Raw genomic sequence first — 25,065 nt, forward strand, 5'->3', positions numbered from 1 at the left:
CTAATGGAGCCTGGGATTTTAAGTTCTGTGGAAACCTGCAGGATAATGAAATTTTGGATGTTGCAAACCTCTTGCAGGTGATTGGTGAACCTCCACAGAATGCTGATGAAGATGTTATAGTTTGTAGATATGTGGATACTCCTTCAGTAGCTAATGCTTATACTACTTTGGAAGATGGGGGCTTTTTAAGATTTCCAGATAAACATTTATGGAACTCCACAGTGCCAATGAAGGTCTCATTTTAGTGTGGACTTTGTGTTATAAAGGTGCTCCAACTTTGGACATGTTGTTCAGAGATGGATTAGTGCAGGATTCAAACTTTTTGTTTTGCAATCATTTTGCTGAAACAAATGACTCATGTTTCTTCATTATTCTTCAGTTGCTAGCATCTGGTCATATTTTCTAAATTGTTTTGGTGTTCGTTGGGCTCTATCAGGTGATGTGAAGATGAATTTATGGGAATGGGGAGCAAAGAAAACTTCTTCAAGATTGAAGAAGATTTGGAGCTTACTACCGTTTGCAGTTTGGTGGACTATTTGGAAGGAGCGTAACAACCGTCTATACAACAATCATTCTAGAAATGCTAACCAATTAATCATTGCAGTTAAATGCTTGTTGTATACTTGGGCTTTAAAATCTGACATTTTTTCAGGTTTTTCACTTTCTACGCTCATTTGTAATTGGGATGCAGTGATTCACTGATTTCCCTTCTTTGCTTCTTGTCACTTCTTCAGTGACTTGAGCTCTTTTTAATAAATCTTTCCCTTTTTAGTCAAAAAAAAATAAAGGTAAGACCCATGATTTAAAAGTTAAGATAAAAAATGAAAAAGAATTGATTAATAAAAATACTTGGTTAAATTGGGGCCTATGATGATTAATTGGAGTCTATGGATTTCTTCATCCATCCCATATAGAATGATAAAGGTATCTAAGTTTGATGAAACTGCCATTTTACCCTCTATGAAATTTTAATACTACTAATTTATCCTCATTAAATCCTAATAAAAAAAAACCTAAATCAAATCAAAATCATTTCCATTTCCATCAAAATTAAGAATTCAAAATCAAACGAAAACATTGTCGATTATCACCAAGTTCACTAAAATAGGTAATTTTTCATTTTAGCTCGAATCAGGTACTTTTCTATTAACTCAATCCCTTGGAGTAGGTTTCAATAACATGTAATCACTCAAAATTCTTTTAAATCAAAGTTTTTTGGGTTTATAACAATTGGTCTACGTCAATGCACTTGTAAATCGATTTCATTTAGAACGGTTGTTGTTTATGCCCACAAAGACCGGTTGTCATGGATGGGCATTCTGGTTGGAGGAAATTGAACCCGAATCGTTTTACATTAATGCCCACATAGCCTGATTCTGGTATGGAAGAGATAATTATTTTTCTGTGTTTTTTTTTTGTTAGAATCGGATTACACGAGCATTTTTATAAACTATTCCTATTGTGCAATGTCAGGAGTCGATATATATATATCGTGTGAACCGATTCTGGTTAACCCATTTTTTTTCAGTTAATACTCGATCATAAAATGAGGATGAAATCATACTCGATTTCATTTCAATTACAAATGAAAATTAAAATAGTTTCGTATTGTTTTACCCAATTTGAAAACGCGTATAACTTATATACTCGAATTGAAAACGAGTATAACATCTTAAGCGATCTGAGATTGAGTATGAAGTTATACTCATTCTTAACTCGGATATAGAATGAATTTTAATTTTATTTGATGTTTAACAACACATTAATTCACAGATAAAAAAGAAAAAAATTTTACCCACAATCGGTTTATGTTCATGCCCATATAAGCCGATTCTGGATAATCGGTTGATTTTCATGTCCATATAAACTGATTATGGATAGAAGCAAGTCTCAAAAAATCTCTGTATATTTTTGAGGTTACAATCGGTTGATACCAATGACAACATATACCGATTCTGAGTTGGTGTTCTTCAAAAACTTTCAAAATTTCTAATTTTTTCATGTTCAAATGATTCATTAACACAAACTAATTTCACATCTAACACAATATTTTATCACTAATCACCCTGAGAAATAGTTGGTTAAAGGCTTTTTCGTTTTACTTCAAAATATCTTTTTCTTGTCACGTAGTGATAGGCCCAAATTAATTCTTATAATCCCCGATTTAGCCAAATAAAAATAACAGGACACGTAATTTTTCCAACAATTTTTCCTGAGATTGTGAATGCCAATACTGCCGTAAGTTCCTAATAATCCCACGGAGCACCAAAATTCGTATGGATCAAATAAAAGAAAAAGGAGTCGGAATAAATGTATTTGAGTACGAATTACTGACGCATACAATTGCAACCGTAAACGTGTGTAGGCCTAACAGTGTGTGTGATGATGCGCCGTCCATGACAATCAATCAAGTGAGTCAGTGTGTCAGATACTGTTTAGGAACAATTACTTCTTGTACGACAAAGAAAGTTATCCACATTATTTTCACGGAAGATGAGTATTTGTTCGTGGGGAAAGATGTAAAAAGAAGTCGATTTTTCTTCATTTTTGCATTATTAACTTAAGTCTTTTGTTAATTTGTACACCTGTATAATATATTATACAGGTTTAATAAAAAATTATTTTAAATTTTTGGAGATTGTATTTTTATTAGAAATTGGTTTTTTTTGCAATAAAAATAACATTTTTTGTTCCCAATGCAAAGAATTACTGTTTTTAATATAATAAAACAAACAAATTTTGTTTCCAATGCAAGAAATTATCGTTTTAATGAACTTTAACATGTATATGGTATACAAGTTAACAAGACCCTTTTAATTTATGTGCTTGGGTAAGAACTAACTTTTGACTTTATTAAGGGGAAAAAGTCAAAAAGAAATAACTTTTACAGCGGTTCTACACATACCGTCCTTTTAGACAAGATCTAAACCGTGCACTCACACAAAAAGTGGGCCCCGCCACAAGAGAAATTAGGGGGTTCAAGCTTGTCTTGAACCCATATTATGTGTCTATGCGGTTTATCACTTGTTTTTTTTTCAGGGTACGTCAAGTTTTTTTGTAACTTTTAAAAGTAAAGAAGATACTTAGTTTATTTGTGAGGTAAAATAATTTTTAGTAAATGCGAGTTTGGATGCATCTTAAAAGATAATTTTTTTTGACTTCAAAACAAAAAAAAAGTTTGAAGTATCAGAAAATGATTTCTAGAAGCGATTATGGTTTAGTAAAAAAGTTTTTCATGCAGAATCAAAAGCTTTACTACAGGCATGGTTAAGTAAAAATATATTATCCACTGTCCCAATAGTAACGGACTACAAAATTTTGACGGAGACTATCAACAAGTCTTGCAAAGACTCTCCTTGGCCTGCGGATAACACCTTACAAGAAGTGATCTCAATACTGAAGAAACTTCCGCAAGCCCACATAAAATATATAAACAGGAAATATAACTCTGTAGCGGACCATATAGTAAAAGAAGCTCGAGTAAAGCATTTCCGGCACAGATTTTCTCACATTCAGCGCAGGGTTCTAAAATCTAGTGTTATTTTCAATGTTTTTGATAAAAATGAGATTTTAAACATATTGTACCATATTTCTTGATTGATATAATTCTTTTTTACCTCAAGAAAAAAAAATTATTCAAGCGCTTTTTTTTCTTTTTTTGACTTTTGAGATTGATTTTGTTTCTGACATCTTTAACACCCTTTAAGTTTTTCGATTTAATTAATTTGAAAAATTATAAACAAGCCTAGTTTCAGAATAACTTTTGAAACACATAGAAAAGTACATTTATTGTGATGCAAAAAAATAAATAAATAGTGATTAGATTATACTGTTTTGCTCGCCTCAAAACGACTTACGTGATTGTTTGTAAATAAGAATTGAGAATTATATAATAAATTAAACAGAGCAAGAGTAATGTTATCTGGGATGTGTATAGTGTCGTTCATGTTTTCCTTCCTTTCTTTGTGTTAAAGTCTGCGGGCATCCAACTCAAAATTAATTGACAATGAGGAGGTCTCTTGCCGGATTTCCCTAATAGCTTGAAAAACCTTACCCGGGAAACTGTTAAGCAAAATTGAAATATCCGTCGTACTGATACTTTGGTAATTGAGGTCACACCAGTAGTCAGAAAAACCCATCTTCTTAAAAATCTTTATAAGATAGCTCCACTCCACTCTATCAAAAGTTTTATTCATATCGATTTTGACTCCCTGATATCCAATTTTTCCTTTCTTCCTTTGCTTCATAGCGTGGGTGTTTCATGAGCAATTAGGATATTGTCAGTTATTTGTCTACCTGGCAGAAAGGCAGCTTGGTAAGGGGGATATGAAATTGTTAAGATGGGGTTTTAGTAGGGGCTGTCAATGGGTCTGGGTCCTCCCGGATATCTTTAGATCCGAACCCTACTTATAAAGGTCGGGTCTGGTTCCTAAATTTGTGGACCCAGAACCGGACACGTTTAAAGTCCCAGGTACCGGCGGGTTCTGGGTACCAATTGGGTATTAAAAAAACTATAAAGAAAATCTTTAAAACTTAATTTCTTTCTCTTTTTAAGTTGAATCTAAATTATTTTTATAAAACTTTATTATTATTTCTAATATTGATGTACTAAATAAAGATTAAAGTAAGAAAAAAAATTCAAACCCAAACTAGCAAAAATACCTATAATTTTGTTAAAAAGATGAATAAAAGGATATATAAATAACTGGGTACCCATTACCCAGTGGGTATTACCCGTTTGGACCCGTTAATATTCGGATCCAATCGGATAATTACCCGTCGGATCTTAAGTTGCTGACGGGTCCAACTTTAGAACTCAGAACCGGACCCGAATCTAGAGGGTCTGGTTCCGGGTAATGGATAACCATTGACAATCCTAGGTTTTATCCTATTTGCAATAATTTTGGTATTATCCTATAGGTCGTGTTGCAGAGGCTGATTGGACGAAAATCTCTAGCATTTTCCTGATTATTCTTTTTGGGAATCAAGGGAAAGAAAATTTGGTTCAGCTATTTAAGACAAAGAAGTTTTATAGGCAATTACTTCAGGGCCAATAATATCCCAGCTTTTCTGAAAAAAGACCGCCGAGAAACCATTAGAGCCAAGGGATTTGGAAGGTGGCATCGAAAAAACAACATCCTTTATCTCTTCAGTTGAAGGAGTAGCTATCTGTTTACTGTTAATTTGTTAAGTCACACAAGGAGGGATAAGATCAAAAATCTCCCTCTCGTTTTCCACTGTTATGTTCCCGGATGATGTCGATACTTCCTAAAAATGATTCTTTAGCACATTCGCTATATCCTTGAATTTATCATTTCATTCCCCGCTTGAATCCTTTAGCTTGGTGATTTTATTTCTCCTAATCCCAAACCTATTCATTGTTTTTGTGTGGAAGTAATTTGTGTTTCTATCCCCCATCTGATTTCATCATCCCTCGATTTATCCTTCCAAAATTGTTCTTCAATCTTATTCCATTTGTTTAGCTCAAGAAGTAGGTTAATCCATCTAGTTCTAGAAGCCTCCTCATGATACGAGGTTTAATAACAATAACTCAGATTTTAATTGTCTAATCCTCGTGGTGATATTCTCAAAAACGCCTTTATTCCCGTCTCTGAGAATGGTTTTAAGATTTTTAAGTTTAAACAAGACTCTAAATCAGCTGATCCCAGAACGTAATGCTCCTGGGTTTCATGGATCAAGGGGAGACATGTGGCATTTTCAAACCACATGGAAGGGAGTCAGAAAGGTTTAAATCCAAATAAAGCTTCTTATCAAGTCTCGGAGAATACGACGGTTTTTGTGATTATGAATGAAAAAACCTAAATCGAAAAACCGTTACTGATGGAAAAAAATAAAAAATCGAAAAAAAGAGTAGACTCATGACTTAAAAGATAAAATAAAAATTAAACGAAATAAGTTAAAAAGTAGCAAAATGCGTAAGAATTTCCTACTAATTCTTATTCTCTAGCGCGAAACTGGTATGCATTTTTTATTTCTGATTCCAAAATTTGTTCCTGTTATATTTTTACCTGTTGTGATTGTGAATGTCATGGGAAAACGACCTCCGGGAAGTTAAAATATACAATTATAAAATAAAGAAAAGAAAATACTTGATTGGGCATGCATTTTACAATGTTGACAAGCAATCTCGTGCCATATTTTTGAAGATAGTAGCTCCTGTAGCCGTGAATTAAGAAAACTCCGAAACAAAAAATCAGTACTAGTTGTAAAAATTAAAAACTAAACAAAAACTCTTAATGAACTACGAAAAAAACCGCTCTAAAAATCATAAGAAACAAAACGGCGGGATCTTTCGCTCCTCCACGCGTCTACTGGGACCCACCAGAAAAACCATGAGATTAAAGATAGACTCGGTTTTTGTCCGGTTCAGAATCTCGGTCCGTCCAAGAAGCACACAAAACTAAAAGACCAAGAAAACAAAATGAGACCCGAAGCTGATTTAGCCCCATGCCAAAACATTGAAAGTGGGTGCAATCCATCAATCAATGTGTCAGATATCTTCTCCTAAAGTCAAAATTACTTGTTGCGTAAAAATTACTTGTCAGAAGCACATGTACTTTCCTGCCTCGGTCTCAAACTTTCTGAGTTGGGCATCGGGACAACCTCTTTTAGTAACGTGGTGCTTGGATAAATTTTAGAAATCTCTTTTTGACTTCTAATAACATATCCAGACTCACATTCCAGAAACAAATTTTTGATTTCTAAAAGTCAAAAAATAAAGATTGCGCCATAAAATTTGGAAAGGAAAAAATGTTTTATAGTGCATTTAGATACAAATTTGCTTACGAAAATTAACTTTTTGATTTTTAGAAACAGATTTAAAACTTGACAGTAACGGTTTTTGATTTTTCAACTTTTATAAGTCGAAAAGTTATTTCTGACCAAACGCGCTATAAATGCTATTAGTATTTAATCGCGCCATAAGTGTTAAATAGTTTTCCGACTTAATTAATCAAAAATCTATTTTTCTGGTATCTAAACGCGCTAACTTGTAAACCAGTCCGAGAATGACTTTTGAAAACACAAAAAGTTACTTCACCGTGAAGTAAGAAAAATTTGCTTCTATATAAGAACTATTTGATTGTTAAACATGCTCTTAATTAGGACCGTCAATAGATATCCGGAACTTTAAACGGGTCCAGTTTTGGATCCATAAAATTAAGAACCGGACCAACCTTAACAAGTAGGGGCCAGGTCTAATGATATTCGCGGGGATCCGGATCCATTGACAGCCCTGCTCATAATCTTCTTCTTTTTTCCCGTAAAAAAAATCTTCAAGGAGACCTCTGCGGCTAGTAGTTGAGCTTTTTCTGGGTAAATCAAATCAATAATCATTTCTGTTTAGATAATAACAATAAATTAAAAAATATAAAAGGAAACCCAAAACCTTGCTATAAATAGATCTCCTGTGACTGTACTACACAGAAGACGAAACTCTGAAACTTGAGCCAGCTGAATTGAATACTCTCATCTACAGAGAAGAAGAAGAAGAAGAAAATGGCAAGAGTGATCAAAGTATCACAAGATGGGAGTGGAGATTACAAAACAGTACAAGAAGCAGTAGATTGTATTCCATTAAGAAATGCAGCTAGAATCATCATCCAGATATCACCTGGTATTTACAAACAACCAATTTACATACCAAAAACCAAAAATTTCATCACTTTTTCATCCTCCCACCCTGAAGATACAATTCTTACTTGTGACAACACTGCTACCAAAATTAACCATCATCAGGTCTGTAACTTTACCTTATTAACAAACCCTTTTCTTGGATTTTGAATTAGATGTTGGGTTTTTGTTGATTTTTGTTGTTGTGGGAAATTGAAATTAGGGTTCAAGGTTGATTGGAACTGGAACGTTTGGGTGTGGTAGTGTAATTGTTGAAGGTGAAGATTTCATTGCTGAGAATGTTACCTTTGAGAATAATGCTCCTCAGGTAGTGAATTTTTGTAAATTTTAGCCAAAATGGATCTTTTTTGTTGTTGTTATACTGGAAATGTTTGATGGGTTGATTGTGAATTTTGAAATGTTTGTTGTTTTTTATAGGGTTCAGGACAAGCTGTAGCTCTTAGAGTGACTGCTGAACGGTGTGCTTTCTACAATTGTAGATTTCTGGGATGGCAGGTATACCTTTTATTTGGATTTTTGTTCCATTATTAGCTGTGATTTGATTCCTTCAGTGGAGAAATTATCTTGCTCACACTCCTGATCTCTTAATGTTTTCCAAGTGCTGCCAATTTTGGGTGTTGTAATGAACTAAGATGTATTTTGATGTTTTCTCTTGGCCATAGTTATCGTCTTGATTCTCCTGCCAAATCTATACTGGATTGAGATATTACGATCACTTTAGGTGTTGGTTAAGAGATTGCGAGCTTTGTTGTTGAGATTAGTACCTCCAACTTAGTACAGTATACGTAGGACAATTTATTGGCTGTGTTTTTCAAGTCAAGGGAATAATGTAATCTTAACTCCTTTTCGTTTCAAAAAGGAACTCAAGGTTAGACAGATGATAAGGAACTATAAATTTCCAGTACTACTAATTTGGGTTATTGCACAAGTTTACAGGACATGAATATTTTCTTTTTCTCTTTGTAAGTTTACTTTCAGCCGTATGCTTTTGTGCAGGATACCTTGTATTTACATTATGGAAAACACTACTTGAAAGATTGCTACATTGAAGGAAGTGTGGACTTCATCTTTGGCAACAGCACTGCTCTTTTAGAACATTGCCATATTCACTGCAAGGCGCAAGGATTTATTACAGCACAGGGTAGGAAATCTGCTGACGAACCCACAGGTTACGTGTTCCTCAGGTATGATTCTTTTGATTCCTTCATGGATGCTAGAGTTCCATTTATGATGGACGCATTTATTCTGTCATTCAACTATGGTTGCGTGAATCTTGTTCCAGATGCCCGTTCTCACCAATTAAAGTTAGGAAATCTTGTTAGATATGTTTCTTGTAGGTTCTTTAACCTTGGGGTTTTTATCATAAGGGAAATCCTGTTAGATATTTTCTTAAAAGGTAAAGATGAGTTTGACCCAAAAAAAATAAATGCCGATGTGTTGTTTTGTTTTACCATATATCCAACGGAAGCTCCCTCTCTAAATTTGTAACTTCTCCCATACATTGTCATTTGTTTGTCGCTCTCAAAGGTGTCAATCGTATATCTAGAGATTGTTAGCTCTTGTTTGGATCATTATTATGTCCTTTGGACATTGTAAAGTTGTCTTCATCTTTTCCTCTGGTGCTCATGTGTGTGCGGGTATGTGCTTAGGCTCATTATTTCTTGCAATTTATAGACTCTTTCAACTTCCAACGAAATTTATACCACTGTTGTATATTGCTTTATAACCATTTCCGGGATTACTTTTTCTTTTTATTTTTTAGATAAGTCTTAAAATTTATAGCATTACATTTCTCATGTTTGAGGATATGGCTTTCCTGTTTTATGACCTCTCGGATGCAGATGTACAATTACTGGGAATGGAGGAAATTCATATGCATATCTTGGGCGACCATGGGGACCTTTTGGAAGGGTGGTCTTCGCATACACGTATATTGATGCATGTATCAAGAATGAAGGCTGGCATAACTGGGGAAAATGTGAAAACGAAAGAAGCGCTTGTTTCTACGAGTACAGGTAATTGCGCTCACCACAATATCACCCTCATTGACCAATAATTTCTCCCTTGTTATAGATGAATTGGTTTTGGCAGTCTCTAATAGTTCAACTTTAAGAAGCTTACCTAGTTCAGACTTGATTACGCGTGACTTCTTAAAAATTAGGAAGTTCTGGTTTAGGCTTCTCTGTTTTATTCGTTATATAAGAGCCCTCTAACACCAGACGAAATCCCAATTAAAGTGCCATAAACCAGTAATCCCAATTGAACCTAGAGCACAACCGTCTAATATCAACGGAAGACATCATTTGGCGCATGAAACTTTCTTTCTTAGTATGTTGGCATCAATTTCTTGACAAATTCCAATTTCTGATACATGTGAAGGTGTTTCGGGCCTGGTTGTTGCCCCTCTAAGCGGGTGAATTGGGCTCGTGAATTGATGAAAGAAGAGGCGCAACAGTTCCTGATGCATCAATTTGTTGATCCCAGTTGGGAAAAGCCATGGATGGCCCAAAAGATGGGACTGAAGATACCCTATTCTGCATGATGGCCACTTCTTACCAGGAGCTGCCAAGAAGATGTCTATCTCGACAATGTCGATGGAGTTTTTCAATAATGTCAAATATCAATGAAGTCATAAACTAGTGAAATAAGAAAGACTTAGCTGGTTGTATAAAGCTAATGTCCCAACTGCTTGCAACTCCTACTTTCATGTACTCCGCGTTCCCATTATTCTACGGGTTGATATGGATTCAATCTACTCTGCCTCTGTCTCCCTCTCTTGACTTTGTTAAGACCTGGAAGTTACCAATTTGGTAAACAAGCTCTGCTAAATTTGGGGCATCAGCTACATTTGCAGGGTACAACTAAAGGCTGCTATGTCCAGAATACGCCTGTTTCCCATTCTGAATCCGGTTTCCAAAATACAGATACAGACTTGCTAAAAGTGATCTGTATATAAAGACTATAGCAAAAGCTAGGCCAATACATATTTTTTTTTCAACAGTATATAAGGAGATTGAGAGCTAGCTTAGCTTAGGATTAAAGAAGAAGCAGAGAAGAGATTCTACATACTGAAAAGAGGCAATCATGACACAAGTATTCCATCGGAAACAAGAAACCAATATAGATTTTTCAGAAGCAAGGCTTGAAGCTGCCGTCGAGAAGATGTGTGCTGGGTACCAAAGCATAAGGAATGGTAAGCCCTTTAACTACTAAGCTTGTTTATTTGCTTGTTTATATTCGGGTATCGACTGATTTATTAGTCTTAATTTCTTATTGTTCTTGTGTACAGCGAAAAAAACAACGGAGCATTGTAATGTTGAAAGCCAACAATTCGAGGAGCAAGACAAGCTGTAAAAATCGTGGGAAAACGGCTCAAGAACGCATTGAGTGGACGCTTCGTCAACTAAAACGTAACAGAAGGCCGAAGATAGTCCGAGATTTTTATTGAATTTTGTCTGTATCAAAAGGAGAATCATTGTTTCTGAAGTATCAAACCTGTAAATGTATTATTGAATTGTTTTCTTTGTTAAAGAATTAGTTTTTGAATCATGGGAATTGGGAAACTTAATGCAACCAAAAGAACCACTTCTACACCTTTAACAAAAAAAAAATGGCCATTTCATTTTGAGATAAGGAAAAAGGATGCGTCTGCCGGGAGTCGAACCCGGGTCTATTGCTTGGAAGGCAATTATCCTAACCGTTGGACTACAAACGCTGGTTTGCTAGAAGCAATCCCTCTTATGTTGAATTTCTCTTTCCTCTTTTCTCTAAGCAATCTTGCAGGGGCTTCCCAAGAAGATCCAATGGAGTTTCAAATATCAACTAGATTTTTGCCCGTGCGTCTTTTCTTTTAACTTGGTGTGCGCGGGGTTTCGTCCCGCCACTTCCAGGCGCATTTTGATTGGTGACGATGGATTTTTGATTTGATGAGCACGGGGCTTTGCCCGTTCCATGGCGGTTTTTTTTGTTGCTTATGAGGTTTTAAATCAATATCCGAAGGCAAAATTAGTTTCATTTTTAACAATTTTATGAGTCATATTTTGAATAAAGATACAATGTTACCCCTAAACGCATTAGTTTATTTGTAGTTGAATGTTATCAGGCTTAACAAGGTACATTTTCTTATTTTTTCGAAGCATAAGATGCTTTTAAGTTTTGATTTTTTTTGGTTATGTTAAAACAGTAGCGAATAATTAGAAGAAAATTCTTAAACATAACATTTCATATATATGATGTCTTACAACAGAGGGTCATTGTAGTTTATATTTTCAAAATAAATAATGCTCGCTTCCACATAACATACATTCAAGACCTTCCGTGTACATAAGTGACGATGAATTTTTGGACGATCTCAAAAATCAATATCCAAGAATCAACCTAATACGTAACCAAAATGTTTACGAATTGAATTCCAAAAAAAGTAAGTGATGTAGATCTATATTTCAATAAACGATGCCAAAGGTAAAAATATTGCACGTTCAATATAGTTTGAGCTTGACAATTTGTCAAGGTTGTATAACATATTAGTTGTATAATGCGGATAAATAACAAATGACAAAAGAAATTCTTAACGAGGAAAAATGTAATGTGCATAAAATCCCTGAGGCCTAGTTCAAAACTTGAACATTGCACTGTATTAAGTTGCTAAAGACACTAGCCTACAATCATACTTCGGACTATAATGTAGTTGAGACTGAATCGACCCTACGAGAAGTTCATCTTCAGTCGTGCTTCTTACATATATTGGATACCGCAAGACGCTACACACTTGATTCCCCTAGCTAACGTCCTTTAAAGGAATATAAGTCTTCTTCAACCTAAGTGAAGACTTTTAATTGCTTCTCGTAGATAGCCTATCGGTTTCCTATAGAAAGATATTCAATCAAGGTAACAGAAGTATGTTTTCTTATGAGGTTTTAGAGCATCGCCCGGTCGAACTCGCAAGTTTTGGTATCTCAAATGTGTTGTCAATGTTAGGTGTATAAACTATATCTTGATTTGTAGTATACGAAAGTTAAGTCTCGGACTAGGATTAGAGTATGGTATAATATCAAGACATCACGGAATAACCTCGAAGATTGAAGACTGAAGAATAAACGAAGATATTTGTGAGAACTTCATCAACAAAGAAGTATGTGAAGGCTGGTTTATCATATTTACTCACAATATTTAACATTCTATCTTATGAGACTATGTCGTACGATTTTAATAAATTTAATATTGCAAAAACAAAATTTTGAGTTCAAGCTTGTCTTGGTTAAAATCTCATAATATGATTCAAGCAATGGATATTCTAGATCCTTAACAATCTTAGTTAAAAAAAATAATCATTGTTCAAGAACTACTTTTGTTTCAAGTTGATCATTAGGAAATTTCCTAAGCAAAGGTGTATATTGCATATGGCTACTTGGGAATGTTTTAAATTAATTATGTGAGAAAAGAACTAATTAGCGATAGTTAAACATACTTGTATGCTTTACAAAAGTCAATCAAAATTCGAAAAATGGGTCATTTGTCCAAATATTTTTTTAATCACGGTTCAAAATTTCAAATGGACGAGTAAAAAATAGTTCGGGTGAAATGGACAAAAAAAAATAGCAAGGATGAAACTGGATTCATCCTAGCTTAAATTTAAAACATAGCAAGGATGAAACTGGATACATCCTAGCTTAAATTTAAAACATAGCAAGGATGAAAATGGATACATCCTGTGTAAATTAAAAATAAGAAAAAGTATTTGAAAATGGGAACGATGAAACTGGTTACATCCTGGCCATTTATAAAAATTTTGGTCATTTAAACAGTATCTAAATCTAAATATCCTTTTCACCCAGGAACTGTTGATTTTGATCTTTTTAACCAATTTTGTGATCAAAATTATGCAGACTGTTGAAGTGAGCAAACCTAGGTTGCGAACCCTTTACATTTGAGTTTGGAAATTAGTTAGGTGCATAAAACCGGTTTGCAAACCTGCTCAGTTCCCCTGTAACAAAAGTGCACGAATTATTTTATATGGTTAGTCTTGATTGTTACTGAACTAAATTCAAAGAAATTAATATGGTAGCCTCCATTTACCGTTCTTAGGAAACTCCTCAACGTTGTTAGATATATTTGCAGCATGCATTTCCAAATTAGCAATTAATAAAAGTACCTAAAGTCTAAATATATCACTAATTGTCCCGCCAAATATCAATCATCAAAGAGAATGGTGTTTTTTTAAACGTTAAGCCAGTCAAGATATTGATCGGAGGTCGTCTCAAAACAATTATGTTCAATTTAATTGTAAATTAAATTACAATAATTTTTAACGGAATGCTTATATCCATGATAGTGGTACAAACATGTATCAAGAGAATAAATAAAGGGCTTTTTGATAAAGTACCCCTACTTTTCACATTACACTAAAAAAGTGTCCTCGTTTTTTAGAATTTTGTTAAAGTACCCCGTTTTATTCAAAAGGTAAATTCCATCCAGTTAAGTACTAGGTGGCAGTAATCCTTCCAATTAAAAGTCTTATTTATCCCTGAACTACATCTCCTTGATGGGGAGGGTAAATGATCCGACGATCCTGAAAGCGTTGTCACGATTTTGAACCGGACTCGACGAACCTGAAAGCGTTGTCACGATCCAGATACGTGCTCGACGAACCTTAAATTTTTCTATAGAAGGTCGTTTTCTTCCAACCAAAAACCCAAAAACGCTTGGAATGATGAACCCATTTTGGAAATGATATAACTAACCTGAAAGCAGTGCAACGATCCTGAACCAGACTCGGCGAACCTGAAAAATGATGTATAAAATCAATGTGACAATAATAAAAGGTCAAATATGTAAAGTTAATTAGTCTTAACTAACACTAGATGGAAAAACTAACGTGACGGTACTTTAACAAATTTTTAAAAAATGGGGGTATTTTTTTAGTGGGTATCCAAAAACGGGGTACTTTATCAAAATTCTCATAAATAAAATCCCATCTTCGTGTAACCTCGGTAAGTAGACATCGTTAGTTGGAGCATTTGGTGAGATACTAGATGCGTGACTAATAAGCGACATATGTCGCAAACCCCGTTTGCGATCCTTGGATGTTCCCAAAAGTCGGATGGTAGTGGTTTGAAAACTGGGTTTACGAACCTACCTAATTTCCGAAATCAGATGTACATATTTTATAAACTGCGGTTACGAACTTATACAGTCTGTGGAATTCGAACCGACTGTTGTAAAATAAACAAGTTTGTTTACCTATCTCTAAACATTTTCTTTCCTCATATATATAACTAATTTAAACCATTCCCAATAGTTATATGCAGTATGCACTTTTTCTTGGGAAAGTTCTAAATGATTAACTTGAATTAAAAATTGTCCTTGAAAAATAAATTGTACTTAACTAACATAGTTAAGGATTTAGAACACTTATTGCTTGGGTCATTTTTCGAGAATGTAACCAAGACAAGGTTGAACTCGAAATTTCTTTTTTGATTAAATCTATTAAAATCATGCAACATAGTCTCATAAGATAGAATGGTAAATACCGTGAGTGGATATGATAGGCCAGTCTTCACATATATCTTTGTGTGTTCTTCACTTTTCAATGTTCGAGTGTTATGTCGTGATATATGATGCTCAACCACTAGTGAAAAACAGACATTCCGCGACCGTCAGGACACGTCATATATACGAGTTAAACGACCTGTTCTAGGGTTCTCTGAATGGGTCGTTTATAAAGCGTTTTTTAATTGCACGACCCTTATTGCGTGGGTCTCTGAACAGAGACCGTTTCTTACAGTAACTAGATGATGACCCGCTATACTGGTCGTAGATTTTAATTATAATATAAAAAAAAACAAATTCAGATCAGATGAAATGTCTGAATCTGAATTAATCTTGCTGGTATTTAAGTCAAACAGTCAAGTCAAGTCAAACTACAGTCAAACTGAAATTCAAATGCAACCTCAAATTTAACTGAAATTCAAATATAACTCATAACTAAAATTCAAGTGCAACTTCAAATTTAACTGAGAATTTTAACATTCATTCCATTGGGTGTAAAACTACACAAAAAAAATGAAATACTGAGTTCAGAGAATACATGTCCAAGATTACTAAGTTCTGACAACAATATGCTAAACTAATAGACAACTGATAAAAAAAATGATATTTCAGCTCCTCCTATGATAATACTTCACAAATGATATCAAACAGAGCATCAATGTGTTGTGTCCTTGGTTCACATGCGACTTCCTGCAAAGCAAATCAACAACAGTACAATAACTTCGTTCAGTTCATAATACACGGTAGAACAAAATAAATTACTAGATATAGGTCATGTACAATAATGTGAGGTAATTCGACAGACATTCTAGCAATGGGTAGTAACTTGAAGCACATGTGTGAAGTAATTTGACATATAGGTCATGTAGATAACAGTTATTGGATCATTAATTGCATGGATCAAACCATAACATTTCCATTCTACCAGACTAATCAAGACCACAACTATAATTCACATTATTTGAACAACTTATACAATCCAAGCAAAACTCATTGTAATATACAATCATAAACTCAGCTTACTTTCCAATCCACCCATAGCTGCAATCTCATTTCAATCATCACCAACAATCTCATTTTCCCTGAACTACTACGTACCACCAGATTCAATAACCTCATCATTAAGAGTGCTAAAAACATGTTTCTTGCATCATTTGCATACATACAAATTCTCTGTGATCAACCATAACCATAACCTAATCTAGGTCATGTGTGAGGTAAATTTGAAAAATCAATCCTTAGTTGTAGGTACTCTAGAAGGCACATCACATATGTAACTTAACAACTAAGAATATTAGCTGGGGGGAAGATGACTATAACTACGATGGAAGAAGATTGCAACAAAACAGAAGTTTTAGGGAAATCGAAGGCAGATACAGGAGAAGAAGAAGATACTTGCACAAGCTAAACAATAAATCATAAGAAACTAAAAATCAGAATGCATCAGACCGTTCATTAACGATATCCAAGATTATGCGTAAGAAATTAGAAATCATCAACAACCAACAGGTTAGATATAATGGAATATATACAAGATTCAGCATGCTATCTGACGCAAATAAGTACCTAATTGTCAAGGTTTTGATTATAATATGCCTTTAAGATGTGTTGGCTTAAATGTAATTGAAGACATATGCACGATAAAGTGTTACCTCTAAGTTATCACCAAGCTTAACTTCCTTAGGATCAGTTGCTACCAATGCTGCTTAAGATTTATGGCATCGTGCAAATCATGGGTTGCCTGCCAGAATTTGTAAAAGTCACTGCAAGTGTTGATCTGCGATATTTTGTAAATATTACCAACGTCAGGAAATCATAGTATACAGAACAACTAATGGATTTGCGATCTTGATTGGTAAAACATCAGCTCGTTTAGAACATTTTTCAAGGCAAACTAACTCACAATTGGATCAGAAGCATTCACTTGATCGCACTACAGGAGACTGGTTCAGGCCAACAACTGCTGTGACGGTTGCATGATCATGGAAGTATTGCGCCTCTAGCTATAGCAGAACAAAAGTACTTGTATATCAGATAATAACTAAGATTTTGCACTTGTAAATATTTTTAAGAAATTAACTTGGTACCTTTCCAGAGTTGTAGTTGGGCAGCTTAAATGAAGCAATTCTCCAAGAATGTCAGGGTTGTCAAAATCTTCCAGATTGACGATAAACATAGATATCATGATTAAAAACTATAAATCATGCAGGAAAATAAACATTGAAAGTTTAAGACGGTAGTGCACATTACAAAGGTAAGTGACCCACATTTGATTCTGTGTCAACTTTGACATCCATGACTGCATTCTTGTACTTGTATTGCGCTGCAACATCACCTGCAGAGAGCCCTCCCTTCTTAACCGCATTTGACGAAAGAGCCTGAAAAAGAATGCACTAAGTCTTAAACCATTCAATAGACATTATATGAGGTGTGAATATAAGACATCTAAAACTCTAGAAATGACAAACAAAGTGCCGGTTCAATGGGAGTCATCGTGCCCAATGCTACATGAATACCACCGTACAATGCCGCAAAGAAATCATCAAACATTTTCTTAATACTAAAGTATCAAAGATATACGAGAACGGTGAGTATAAACCTAATGGCCAGAACATGAAAGAAGTATAAGGGAATATGATATACGTAAGTGTTCCAGATCAGCTGGATATGTAGTTCGGAACTCACCGAGGATTATAATAGAATACAAAAATACATTGTTGGCATAGGTGCATGGGAGTGCCTTCAAGTTGTTTCTGTAGCCATTCAATGTATTTTGTAGGTTTTATCCTTCCCGTACGAGTTTGGTTCAAATTACAAACATATGTCTCGTACTTCCTGTCAAAAAACAAACAAAGTGACAAGTCATAAGTACTAACAAATCAGGAAACGATAAACTCAATTTTAACAATTAATCACAATAAACTCAACCAGAAATCAAACATAGTGACAAAAATCTACTAAGAATTGACAATTTTCTCTTATGATTCGAACTCAATTTTAATTGTCAAAAGATAAGACACTTTCAGTTTTAGTGGTAGTTAACTGCTAGTTTAAGTTCATTAGATGCAATAAAGTAATAAACACTATATTCATGTCTTTGAACTTAAAAACCAATGCATAGTGCGATGAAATGATCTGAAGAGATATCAACTTAGGAGAAACTGAAGAGATATCAACTCAGAACCAACAATTTAGAAGAAACTGAATTAAAGTAGCATGATCTACACTAGAGTAGCATGAACCAAAAAATCAGAAGCAACATTTAATTCAGACAAAGTGTACTTGACTTTCATTCAATCTAATCTTGATTTTAAAAGTTCATCCCAATGCTCTTGCTTAATGAATCTACACATTGGTATTGCTCATTCCACATAAGAAAAAGCTAGGGAAGAATGTCCTGTTTTATGAATTTTATGACAATTTGCAACCAGATTTTGTAAACTGGATTAGGCATGACTACTTGCTATAAGCACACAAGACACGGTACAAATACATATTAGTTCAGGAAAACTAGGAACTGGGTACAAATACCCGTTGCACCGATAAGACCAAACAAAATTGGCCTGAAATGAAATTACACAAAGTTGTCAAAAGCTGGTCAAGAAAAGGGATAGTGCACCCGCCAATATAGATGTTAAAGAATGTTCCCACTGCTGCACATAAGAAGGTCCAAAATGAATAGTACTTGACAACCACCATTCATTCCCTGGAGATCACATCCAATATATAGCAGTAAGAAATACTGGTGCACATAAGAAAAGCGATGCAAACATAATAAATTGTTCAGCTGCTCCTAAGAAAGGTCATGCAGAATCGAAGGTTAAAAACTCAATAACCTTAAAATTAAGAACAATTTAGATCAGAAATGGAATTAAGAGCTTTACTTTACTTAAAACAAGAAGAAAAAAACACTAATTTGTAGTCATTTGTAGTCCACAACAATCCCAGAAAAGTCAAGTCACAACAGCAAGCATTTCATGTCTACATGTCTCTTTACACATCTTGTATCTATGATTCTTGTGCCAGAAGATGACTCTTGATTTGGAAACAATGAATCGGTAGTGAATCAAGCAACGTAATCAAAATTCATATTCAACGATTTCTGATTTCTCATCTTACCTAAACAGTTGATTTCCACATAGTAAGTCTAAATCTAAATATATATGAAGATTATTTGAATAAAATTGTAATACAACTATTCTAACATCCAAGATTATTTGCTTTTCACTCACACCATCCATAAACACAAGTCATGAAAATTTTACCTGGAATGATAACGAAGTTGAGAAATACTTGTGCACATAATAAGATAAACAAATCATGCAATTGATCCATAACTAGTTATAAATGTTAACTGAGCATTAGCATTGCTTGTGCTAGGATTGCAGTTTAAACCAGCCATCAATGTCTCAACGGTGACCTCAAAAGTACGGACACGATCCTCCACAACTATAGTCTTCAGCACCTGTTGACGTAACTGCTCCCTAGGAACTGCAGAAGCAAGCAGTTCAGTTTTTGAAATCCCACCTCCCATTCCTCGAACAAAGCACCTATTATCAGTTCCAAGCACCTACGAAGAAGTAAACAAAATCATTTAGCTAGCTAGTAACTGACAAGTTTCTTTTCTGCAATATGAAATCATATGCACCCACCGCGGCGACTGCATCTTTGTCCAAATTGGTTTCCTCTCTATACTGCTCAGTTTTGTTCAACTCTCTTATCTTCGCCTGCAAAGTAATCAGATCATATGTAAGTAGAAAACAAATTTCAAAAGAAACTAACAGATAAATATATGCAAGTCAATCAAAAACCAACAAACAAAAATGACAGGACGTACAACATATTCTCTGCATTTTATTTCATAACAATTTGGGTCCATCAACTCAAGTGCTTCTTGAGGGATTTCTTGGTAAACATGTGTTGCCAAGTATACATCAGTTCTTGATATACTTCCGGTTGGACAAGCACCATTTCATGCAATTGTGACGGCTAATGGGACTGAGGACAAAGTCAAAGGTTAACAACCTGCGTTAATGCCTATTTCTCTTCTTAAAATTGATTAAATCAATTTGTTCTGTAGGTATTCATTACAGGTTGGTGGTTGTTCCTCATCCAAAACCATTTTAGGCAGTCTTTAGATAGATGGGGTGATTCATAGTTTATCCTTGCAAAAAATAAAACAGATTCGAGACCAAAATCATTATACCTATGAAGATCTTCCTGCAACTTAAGCTGTTGAAGATCAAACTGAAATCAATAAAAGAACTACAAATAGTTATAACCCACTGAAGATGATCAACCAAGGCTACTCCAGTTAAAAGAAATTAAAAAATTAAAACCCAAGTTGAAACCTACCTGATGAACTAACTCAAACCCTAACTGAGAGATCGGACTGAAATCAACAAAAATAACGATAAATAGTTAGAACCCACTGAAGATAATCAAGCAAAAAGCTACTCCAGTTAAAAGAAATTAAAAAAATTAAAACCCAAATTGAAACCTACCTGTACCTGATGAACAAACTCAAACCCTAACTGAGAGATCACACTGAAATCAACAAAAAACGATAAATAATTAGAACCCAATTAATATAATCAAACAAATAGCAAAACAAATTAAGAGAAAACAAAATTTTCAAAACTCAAATTCAAACCCTAATTACTGTACCCGATTTTGTTTAGAAAATCAAACCATATAAGCACTAAATTCACAGACGTAGAAGGTTAATTCACATATGTAGAAAGTTAATCGAGTTTCTATTAGGTATTTAGATAAATTTAATGGTTGAGTTCTGATTCATGGTGAGAGGTTTCAGGGAGGTGAATGTTTCGGCTGCGGCTAAGCTAGGGAAGGAGAAGTAAAGAGAGAGAGAGAAATGCGAGGGGATTTATATAGGATCGATAAAAACGAAGTTGACATCCAGCCGTTCATAGGTTAGAAATATCTTGACCGTGGGAAATGGCGCCAAGTTTCCCGGTCAGGGAAACTATCAGAACTGCAGCTCCCGGCTAGGCATCTCTGAATCGGAGCTCCAGGAGGGGTAAAATAGTAAATATATTTTGTTATTGTGAGACGCTTAGCTAGGCTCTCAGAATTTTCCCGATTTTTTATTATATCAGGGACTTCTCTGACGGGTCAACGGTCAACCTACGGTTATTGAGAGTCTCTGATGTGGGTTGCTAAATGCCCATTTTCCACTAGTGAACCACCATACTCCAATCCTAGTCCGATCCCTGACTTTAGTAAATTAGAAATCAAGAAATAGTTTTGTACATCTAACATTGACAACAAGCTTGAGATAACAAAACTTGCGAGTTCAACCAATATTTCTTATTAGTTCTTTAGGTATACTTTCCATGAACTATCATTATACATGGTTCATGTACTATGACTAAAGTGTAAATTCTTCTATGTAATTTCAAGACGAACTTATCACATTCTTACTGAAAAAGCGGGGGTACAACAACCACACCCAATATTTCGATTAGCAATCTGTATGAACTAACTCCAATATACTTTCAAGAGAATCAACTAGACTCAATCATAATAAATATATCAAAGAGTTATAATATCTCTATTTCACAATGTAATCAGCAAATCGAACAGATAGAAATCCGTGAGCCTGATTATTATGTGAAATAACTTGAATGGTACCAAAGACCAATGTTCAAGTGTCAATCAATGTAAATCAACAACCAAAGGTTGGATATTCTAATTGATTGATCCTAGCGCACAACCTGTGATATTTCAATTATATAACAAAATATGATGCGGAAAAGAAATAACGCAGACACCACAATTTTTTTAATGAGGAAACCGCAAATGCAGAAAAACCCCGGGACCTAGTCCAGATTGAACACACACTGTATTAAGCCGCTACAGACACTAGCCTACTATAAACTAACTTCGATCTAGACTGTAGCTGAACCCCAATCAATCTCACACTGATCCAAGGTACAGTTGCGCTCCTTACGTCTTTGATCCCAACAGGAAACTATGCACTTGATTCCGTTAGCTGATCTCACCCACAATTAAGAGTTGCTACGACCCAAAGTCGAAGAGTTTAATAAACAAATTTGTATCACACATAAAAGTCTACGATAATAGATAAATCTGTCTCCCACAGAAATATCTACAAGCTTTGTTCCGTGTTTTGATAAATCAAGGTGAACATGAACCAATTGATAACCTGGACTTACATTTCCGAAGAACAACCTAGTATTATCAATCACCTCACAATAATCTTAATCGACACGGCGAAAGAAGTTATTGTGGAATCACAAACGATGAGATGAAGATGTTTATGATTACTTTTATATCTTGCCTATCGGAGATATTAATCTCAAGCCAATTGTGACGATTTTACTCAACACGATAGAATCAACAAGATCAGATCACACAACTACAAGAAAGTAGTATCGGCCTGGCTTCACAATCCCAATGAAGTCTTCAAGTCGTTAACATACAGGGTCTCAAGAAGAAACCTAAAGTTAAAGGAGAATCGACTCTAGCTTATAAAACTAGTATCACACATGAGGTGTGGGGATTAGGTTTCCCATTTGATAGAGTTCTCCCTTATATAGTCTTCCAAATCAGGGTTTGCATTCAATGTTAGCTTAGTAACAAAGCATTCAATATTCACCTTTAGATGAAAACCTGATTAGATTCAATCTAATATCTTTCAATCGTTGAATCGAAAAATTATCTTGTTACACACAAATGAAATGCGCGATTTTATGTTTGTGTAACCATACCCAAACATGTACATTTGTTGGTTCAACAAAACTTAACTAAATGGTTAGCCATATGAACACTTTCATATCAACCATATTCTTCTTCACCATAACTAGTTCAAATGACTCACATGAACTAGTTAGATAGTTATTCAATTGTATAAATCTTATATAACTATATAATACACAATCGAAACAAAAACGACTTGATTTATTCGAATAGATTCATGAACTTTATAGCCACGGTTTGCAAATTGCATCCTTAGTTAATATAAATATAAGTTCACAAATAATAGCCTTTATATATAACCAACACAAGTACGCGTACTTAATTCGCGGACTTAAGTTCCCGGAAGGAGTTCACAAACTCCAGCATATATTCTCGGGATGAGAACCTCCGCCAGTTCACAGACTGGGTTCGCGGACTGAATTCACAGCTCTTGTTCCGGTTTTCCTGATCAACAAAGTATGCATACTTTGGTTCAAGGAATAAGAACTTATACATATATGTGTTGCCACACAATGTTTATCCAACATTGGTTATGCAATCTAAACTCTCATTTCAATCATTGAAACATTCTTAGAGGACGTTATATAGTTGTTATTCACAAACCATTTTTCGTCAAAGCCATTTTCAAAGTGATTGAAACATAACATGACTTTCGTCACTAGGTAAAGATGAACTTGTCCAAAGATAAAGTTGACCAACACATATTTCGAGAAATATATAAGCGATATAAACTCGGATCGAAATAGTAAATGTGTATAATCAAAGTCTATATAGCAAAACGAATTTTGTCTCAAGATAGGAGATAGAGTAGATAGACTTTTGAGTGATAGATAAGTTCAAATCTCTACATACCTTTTAGTCGATGAAGTTTCACCAGTTCCATGAGTAGTTCTTCGTCTTGTATGATGATCTCCATGGAGTTCTTGAGCTCAACTACACTTTTTATCCTAGTCCGAGACTTAGCTATAGTAGACTAGAAATCAAGACTTGTAGTTTTGATCACTAACATTGACAAACATGCTTGAGATAACAACGCATGCGAGTTCGACCGAGCAGTGCTCTAACACTTACATGAATTCATAATAATAGCTTCATCTAAATATAGAAAGTGTTTGCTCGAATCTCAAGTTATCTTCGCTTGAATTCTAAGCAATCCTAGTCTTGAAAGACTATAAATAGAGAGACTCAAACAACTAGGAATTTTAATATTTTTTTTAGTGTCCTAGTTGTATGCTATAGTGGTCCTATATGAACCTAGGTTTCCTTTGAGAAACATATTTATGTTTACGACTTATAAAGACTTGACTTAGAGATTTATGAAGCCAAGTCCTATCTTTACCTTGATAGTTCGTGTATCCTTATCTTGTTCTTTCTATTATCGAGTTTTTTATAATTTATTTTAGGAACAAATAGAAATCACTTTTTCGGGATTGATATCTAAAAATCTTCTTTATTAATCAGTTTAAGATTTTTCTCGAGAGGTGGCTAATAATCCAAGTTTCTTAGCTAAGTGAGTGTAAGTATTCCCGATTTGTGGGGTTTGCTAGCACATTTTCAAGCCTCTATTTATTCGATCTAAAGGGAAATCAAATAGGCTTATCTGTTCACGGAAAATCGGTATCAAAAGGTTTCAATTGTGTAGAGCCTTGCGAGGTTCAAGAGACGTAAGGAACACGACTGAAGCTAAATTCCCTAGAGGGTGAATTCGGTCTCAACTACATTCCAGTATGAAATATGATAATATGCTAGTGTCTGTAGCGTCTTATCACAGTTCAGTATTCAAATCTGGACTAGGTCCTGGGTTTTTATGCGGGTGCATTTTTCCTCGTTGACAAAATTTCTTGTGCCTTGTATTTTTCCTTTTCCGTATTTTATTGTTTTATCTTTATAATAGGATTAACATAATTCGTACATAATTCAATCTTAGTATATAAGTCAGTATTATATGATCAATAAGGGGACTCATTTTTGTAGAATACGTATCTTTAAAGATAGATAACAAGTTTCATACTTGGCAGAATTCAAATTAGATTATTTTTATAGGACTAGATTGATCTTGTATATTGATTTTTCAGATCGTCCAAATACTCTTCTATACAATCAGGTTCACAAACTTTTTTG

At 34.6% G+C, this 25,065-nt stretch overlaps 1 protein-coding gene, 1 long non-coding RNA gene and 1 other non-coding gene across 20 annotated transcripts; 1 reads left to right on the forward strand and 2 right to left on the reverse strand.

Moving 5' to 3' along the window:
* Positions 1–7,275: 7,275 nt before the first annotated feature.
* On the forward strand, positions 7,276–10,840 carry LOC113337448 (pectinesterase 31-like). Its single transcript, XM_026583127.1, has 6 exons — positions 7,276–7,758; positions 7,856–7,960; positions 8,071–8,148; positions 8,650–8,837; positions 9,495–9,668; positions 10,033–10,840. The coding sequence occupies exons 1-6, from the start codon at positions 7,519–7,521 to the stop codon at positions 10,193–10,195; spliced, it is 948 nt and encodes a 315-aa protein (XP_026438912.1). The 5' UTR covers positions 7,276–7,518; the 3' UTR covers positions 10,196–10,840.
* A 456-nt stretch (positions 10,841–11,296) lies between these two features.
* On the reverse strand, positions 11,297–11,368 carry TRNAG-UCC. Its single transcript has one exon. It is a non-coding gene; the product is annotated as a tRNA-Gly (tRNA).
* Positions 11,369–15,597: 4,229 nt separating this feature from the next.
* On the reverse strand, positions 15,598–21,043 carry LOC113337428. Of its 18 annotated transcripts, none has more exons than XR_003354255.1 (13): positions 20,869–21,043; positions 20,706–20,748; positions 20,557–20,593; positions 20,408–20,448; positions 19,854–19,928; positions 19,622–19,771; positions 18,821–18,907; positions 17,887–18,036; positions 17,469–17,579; positions 17,289–17,355; positions 17,105–17,204; positions 16,854–16,978; positions 15,598–15,891 (listed from the first exon to the last, which is right to left on the reverse strand). It is a non-coding gene; the product is annotated as an uncharacterized LOC113337428 (long non-coding RNA). The 18 variants fall into 18 exon arrangements; XR_003354251.1 differs by having other exon boundaries at positions 19,540–19,771; XR_003354246.1 differs by having other exon boundaries at positions 19,467–19,771.
* Between the last annotated feature and the right edge of the window lie 4,022 nt (positions 21,044–25,065).

This window comes from Papaver somniferum, unplaced genomic scaffold, assembly GCF_003573695.1.
Source record: "Papaver somniferum cultivar HN1 unplaced genomic scaffold, ASM357369v1 unplaced-scaffold_16, whole genome shotgun sequence".
Taxonomy (NCBI): Eukaryota; Viridiplantae; Streptophyta; class Magnoliopsida; order Ranunculales; family Papaveraceae; genus Papaver; species Papaver somniferum.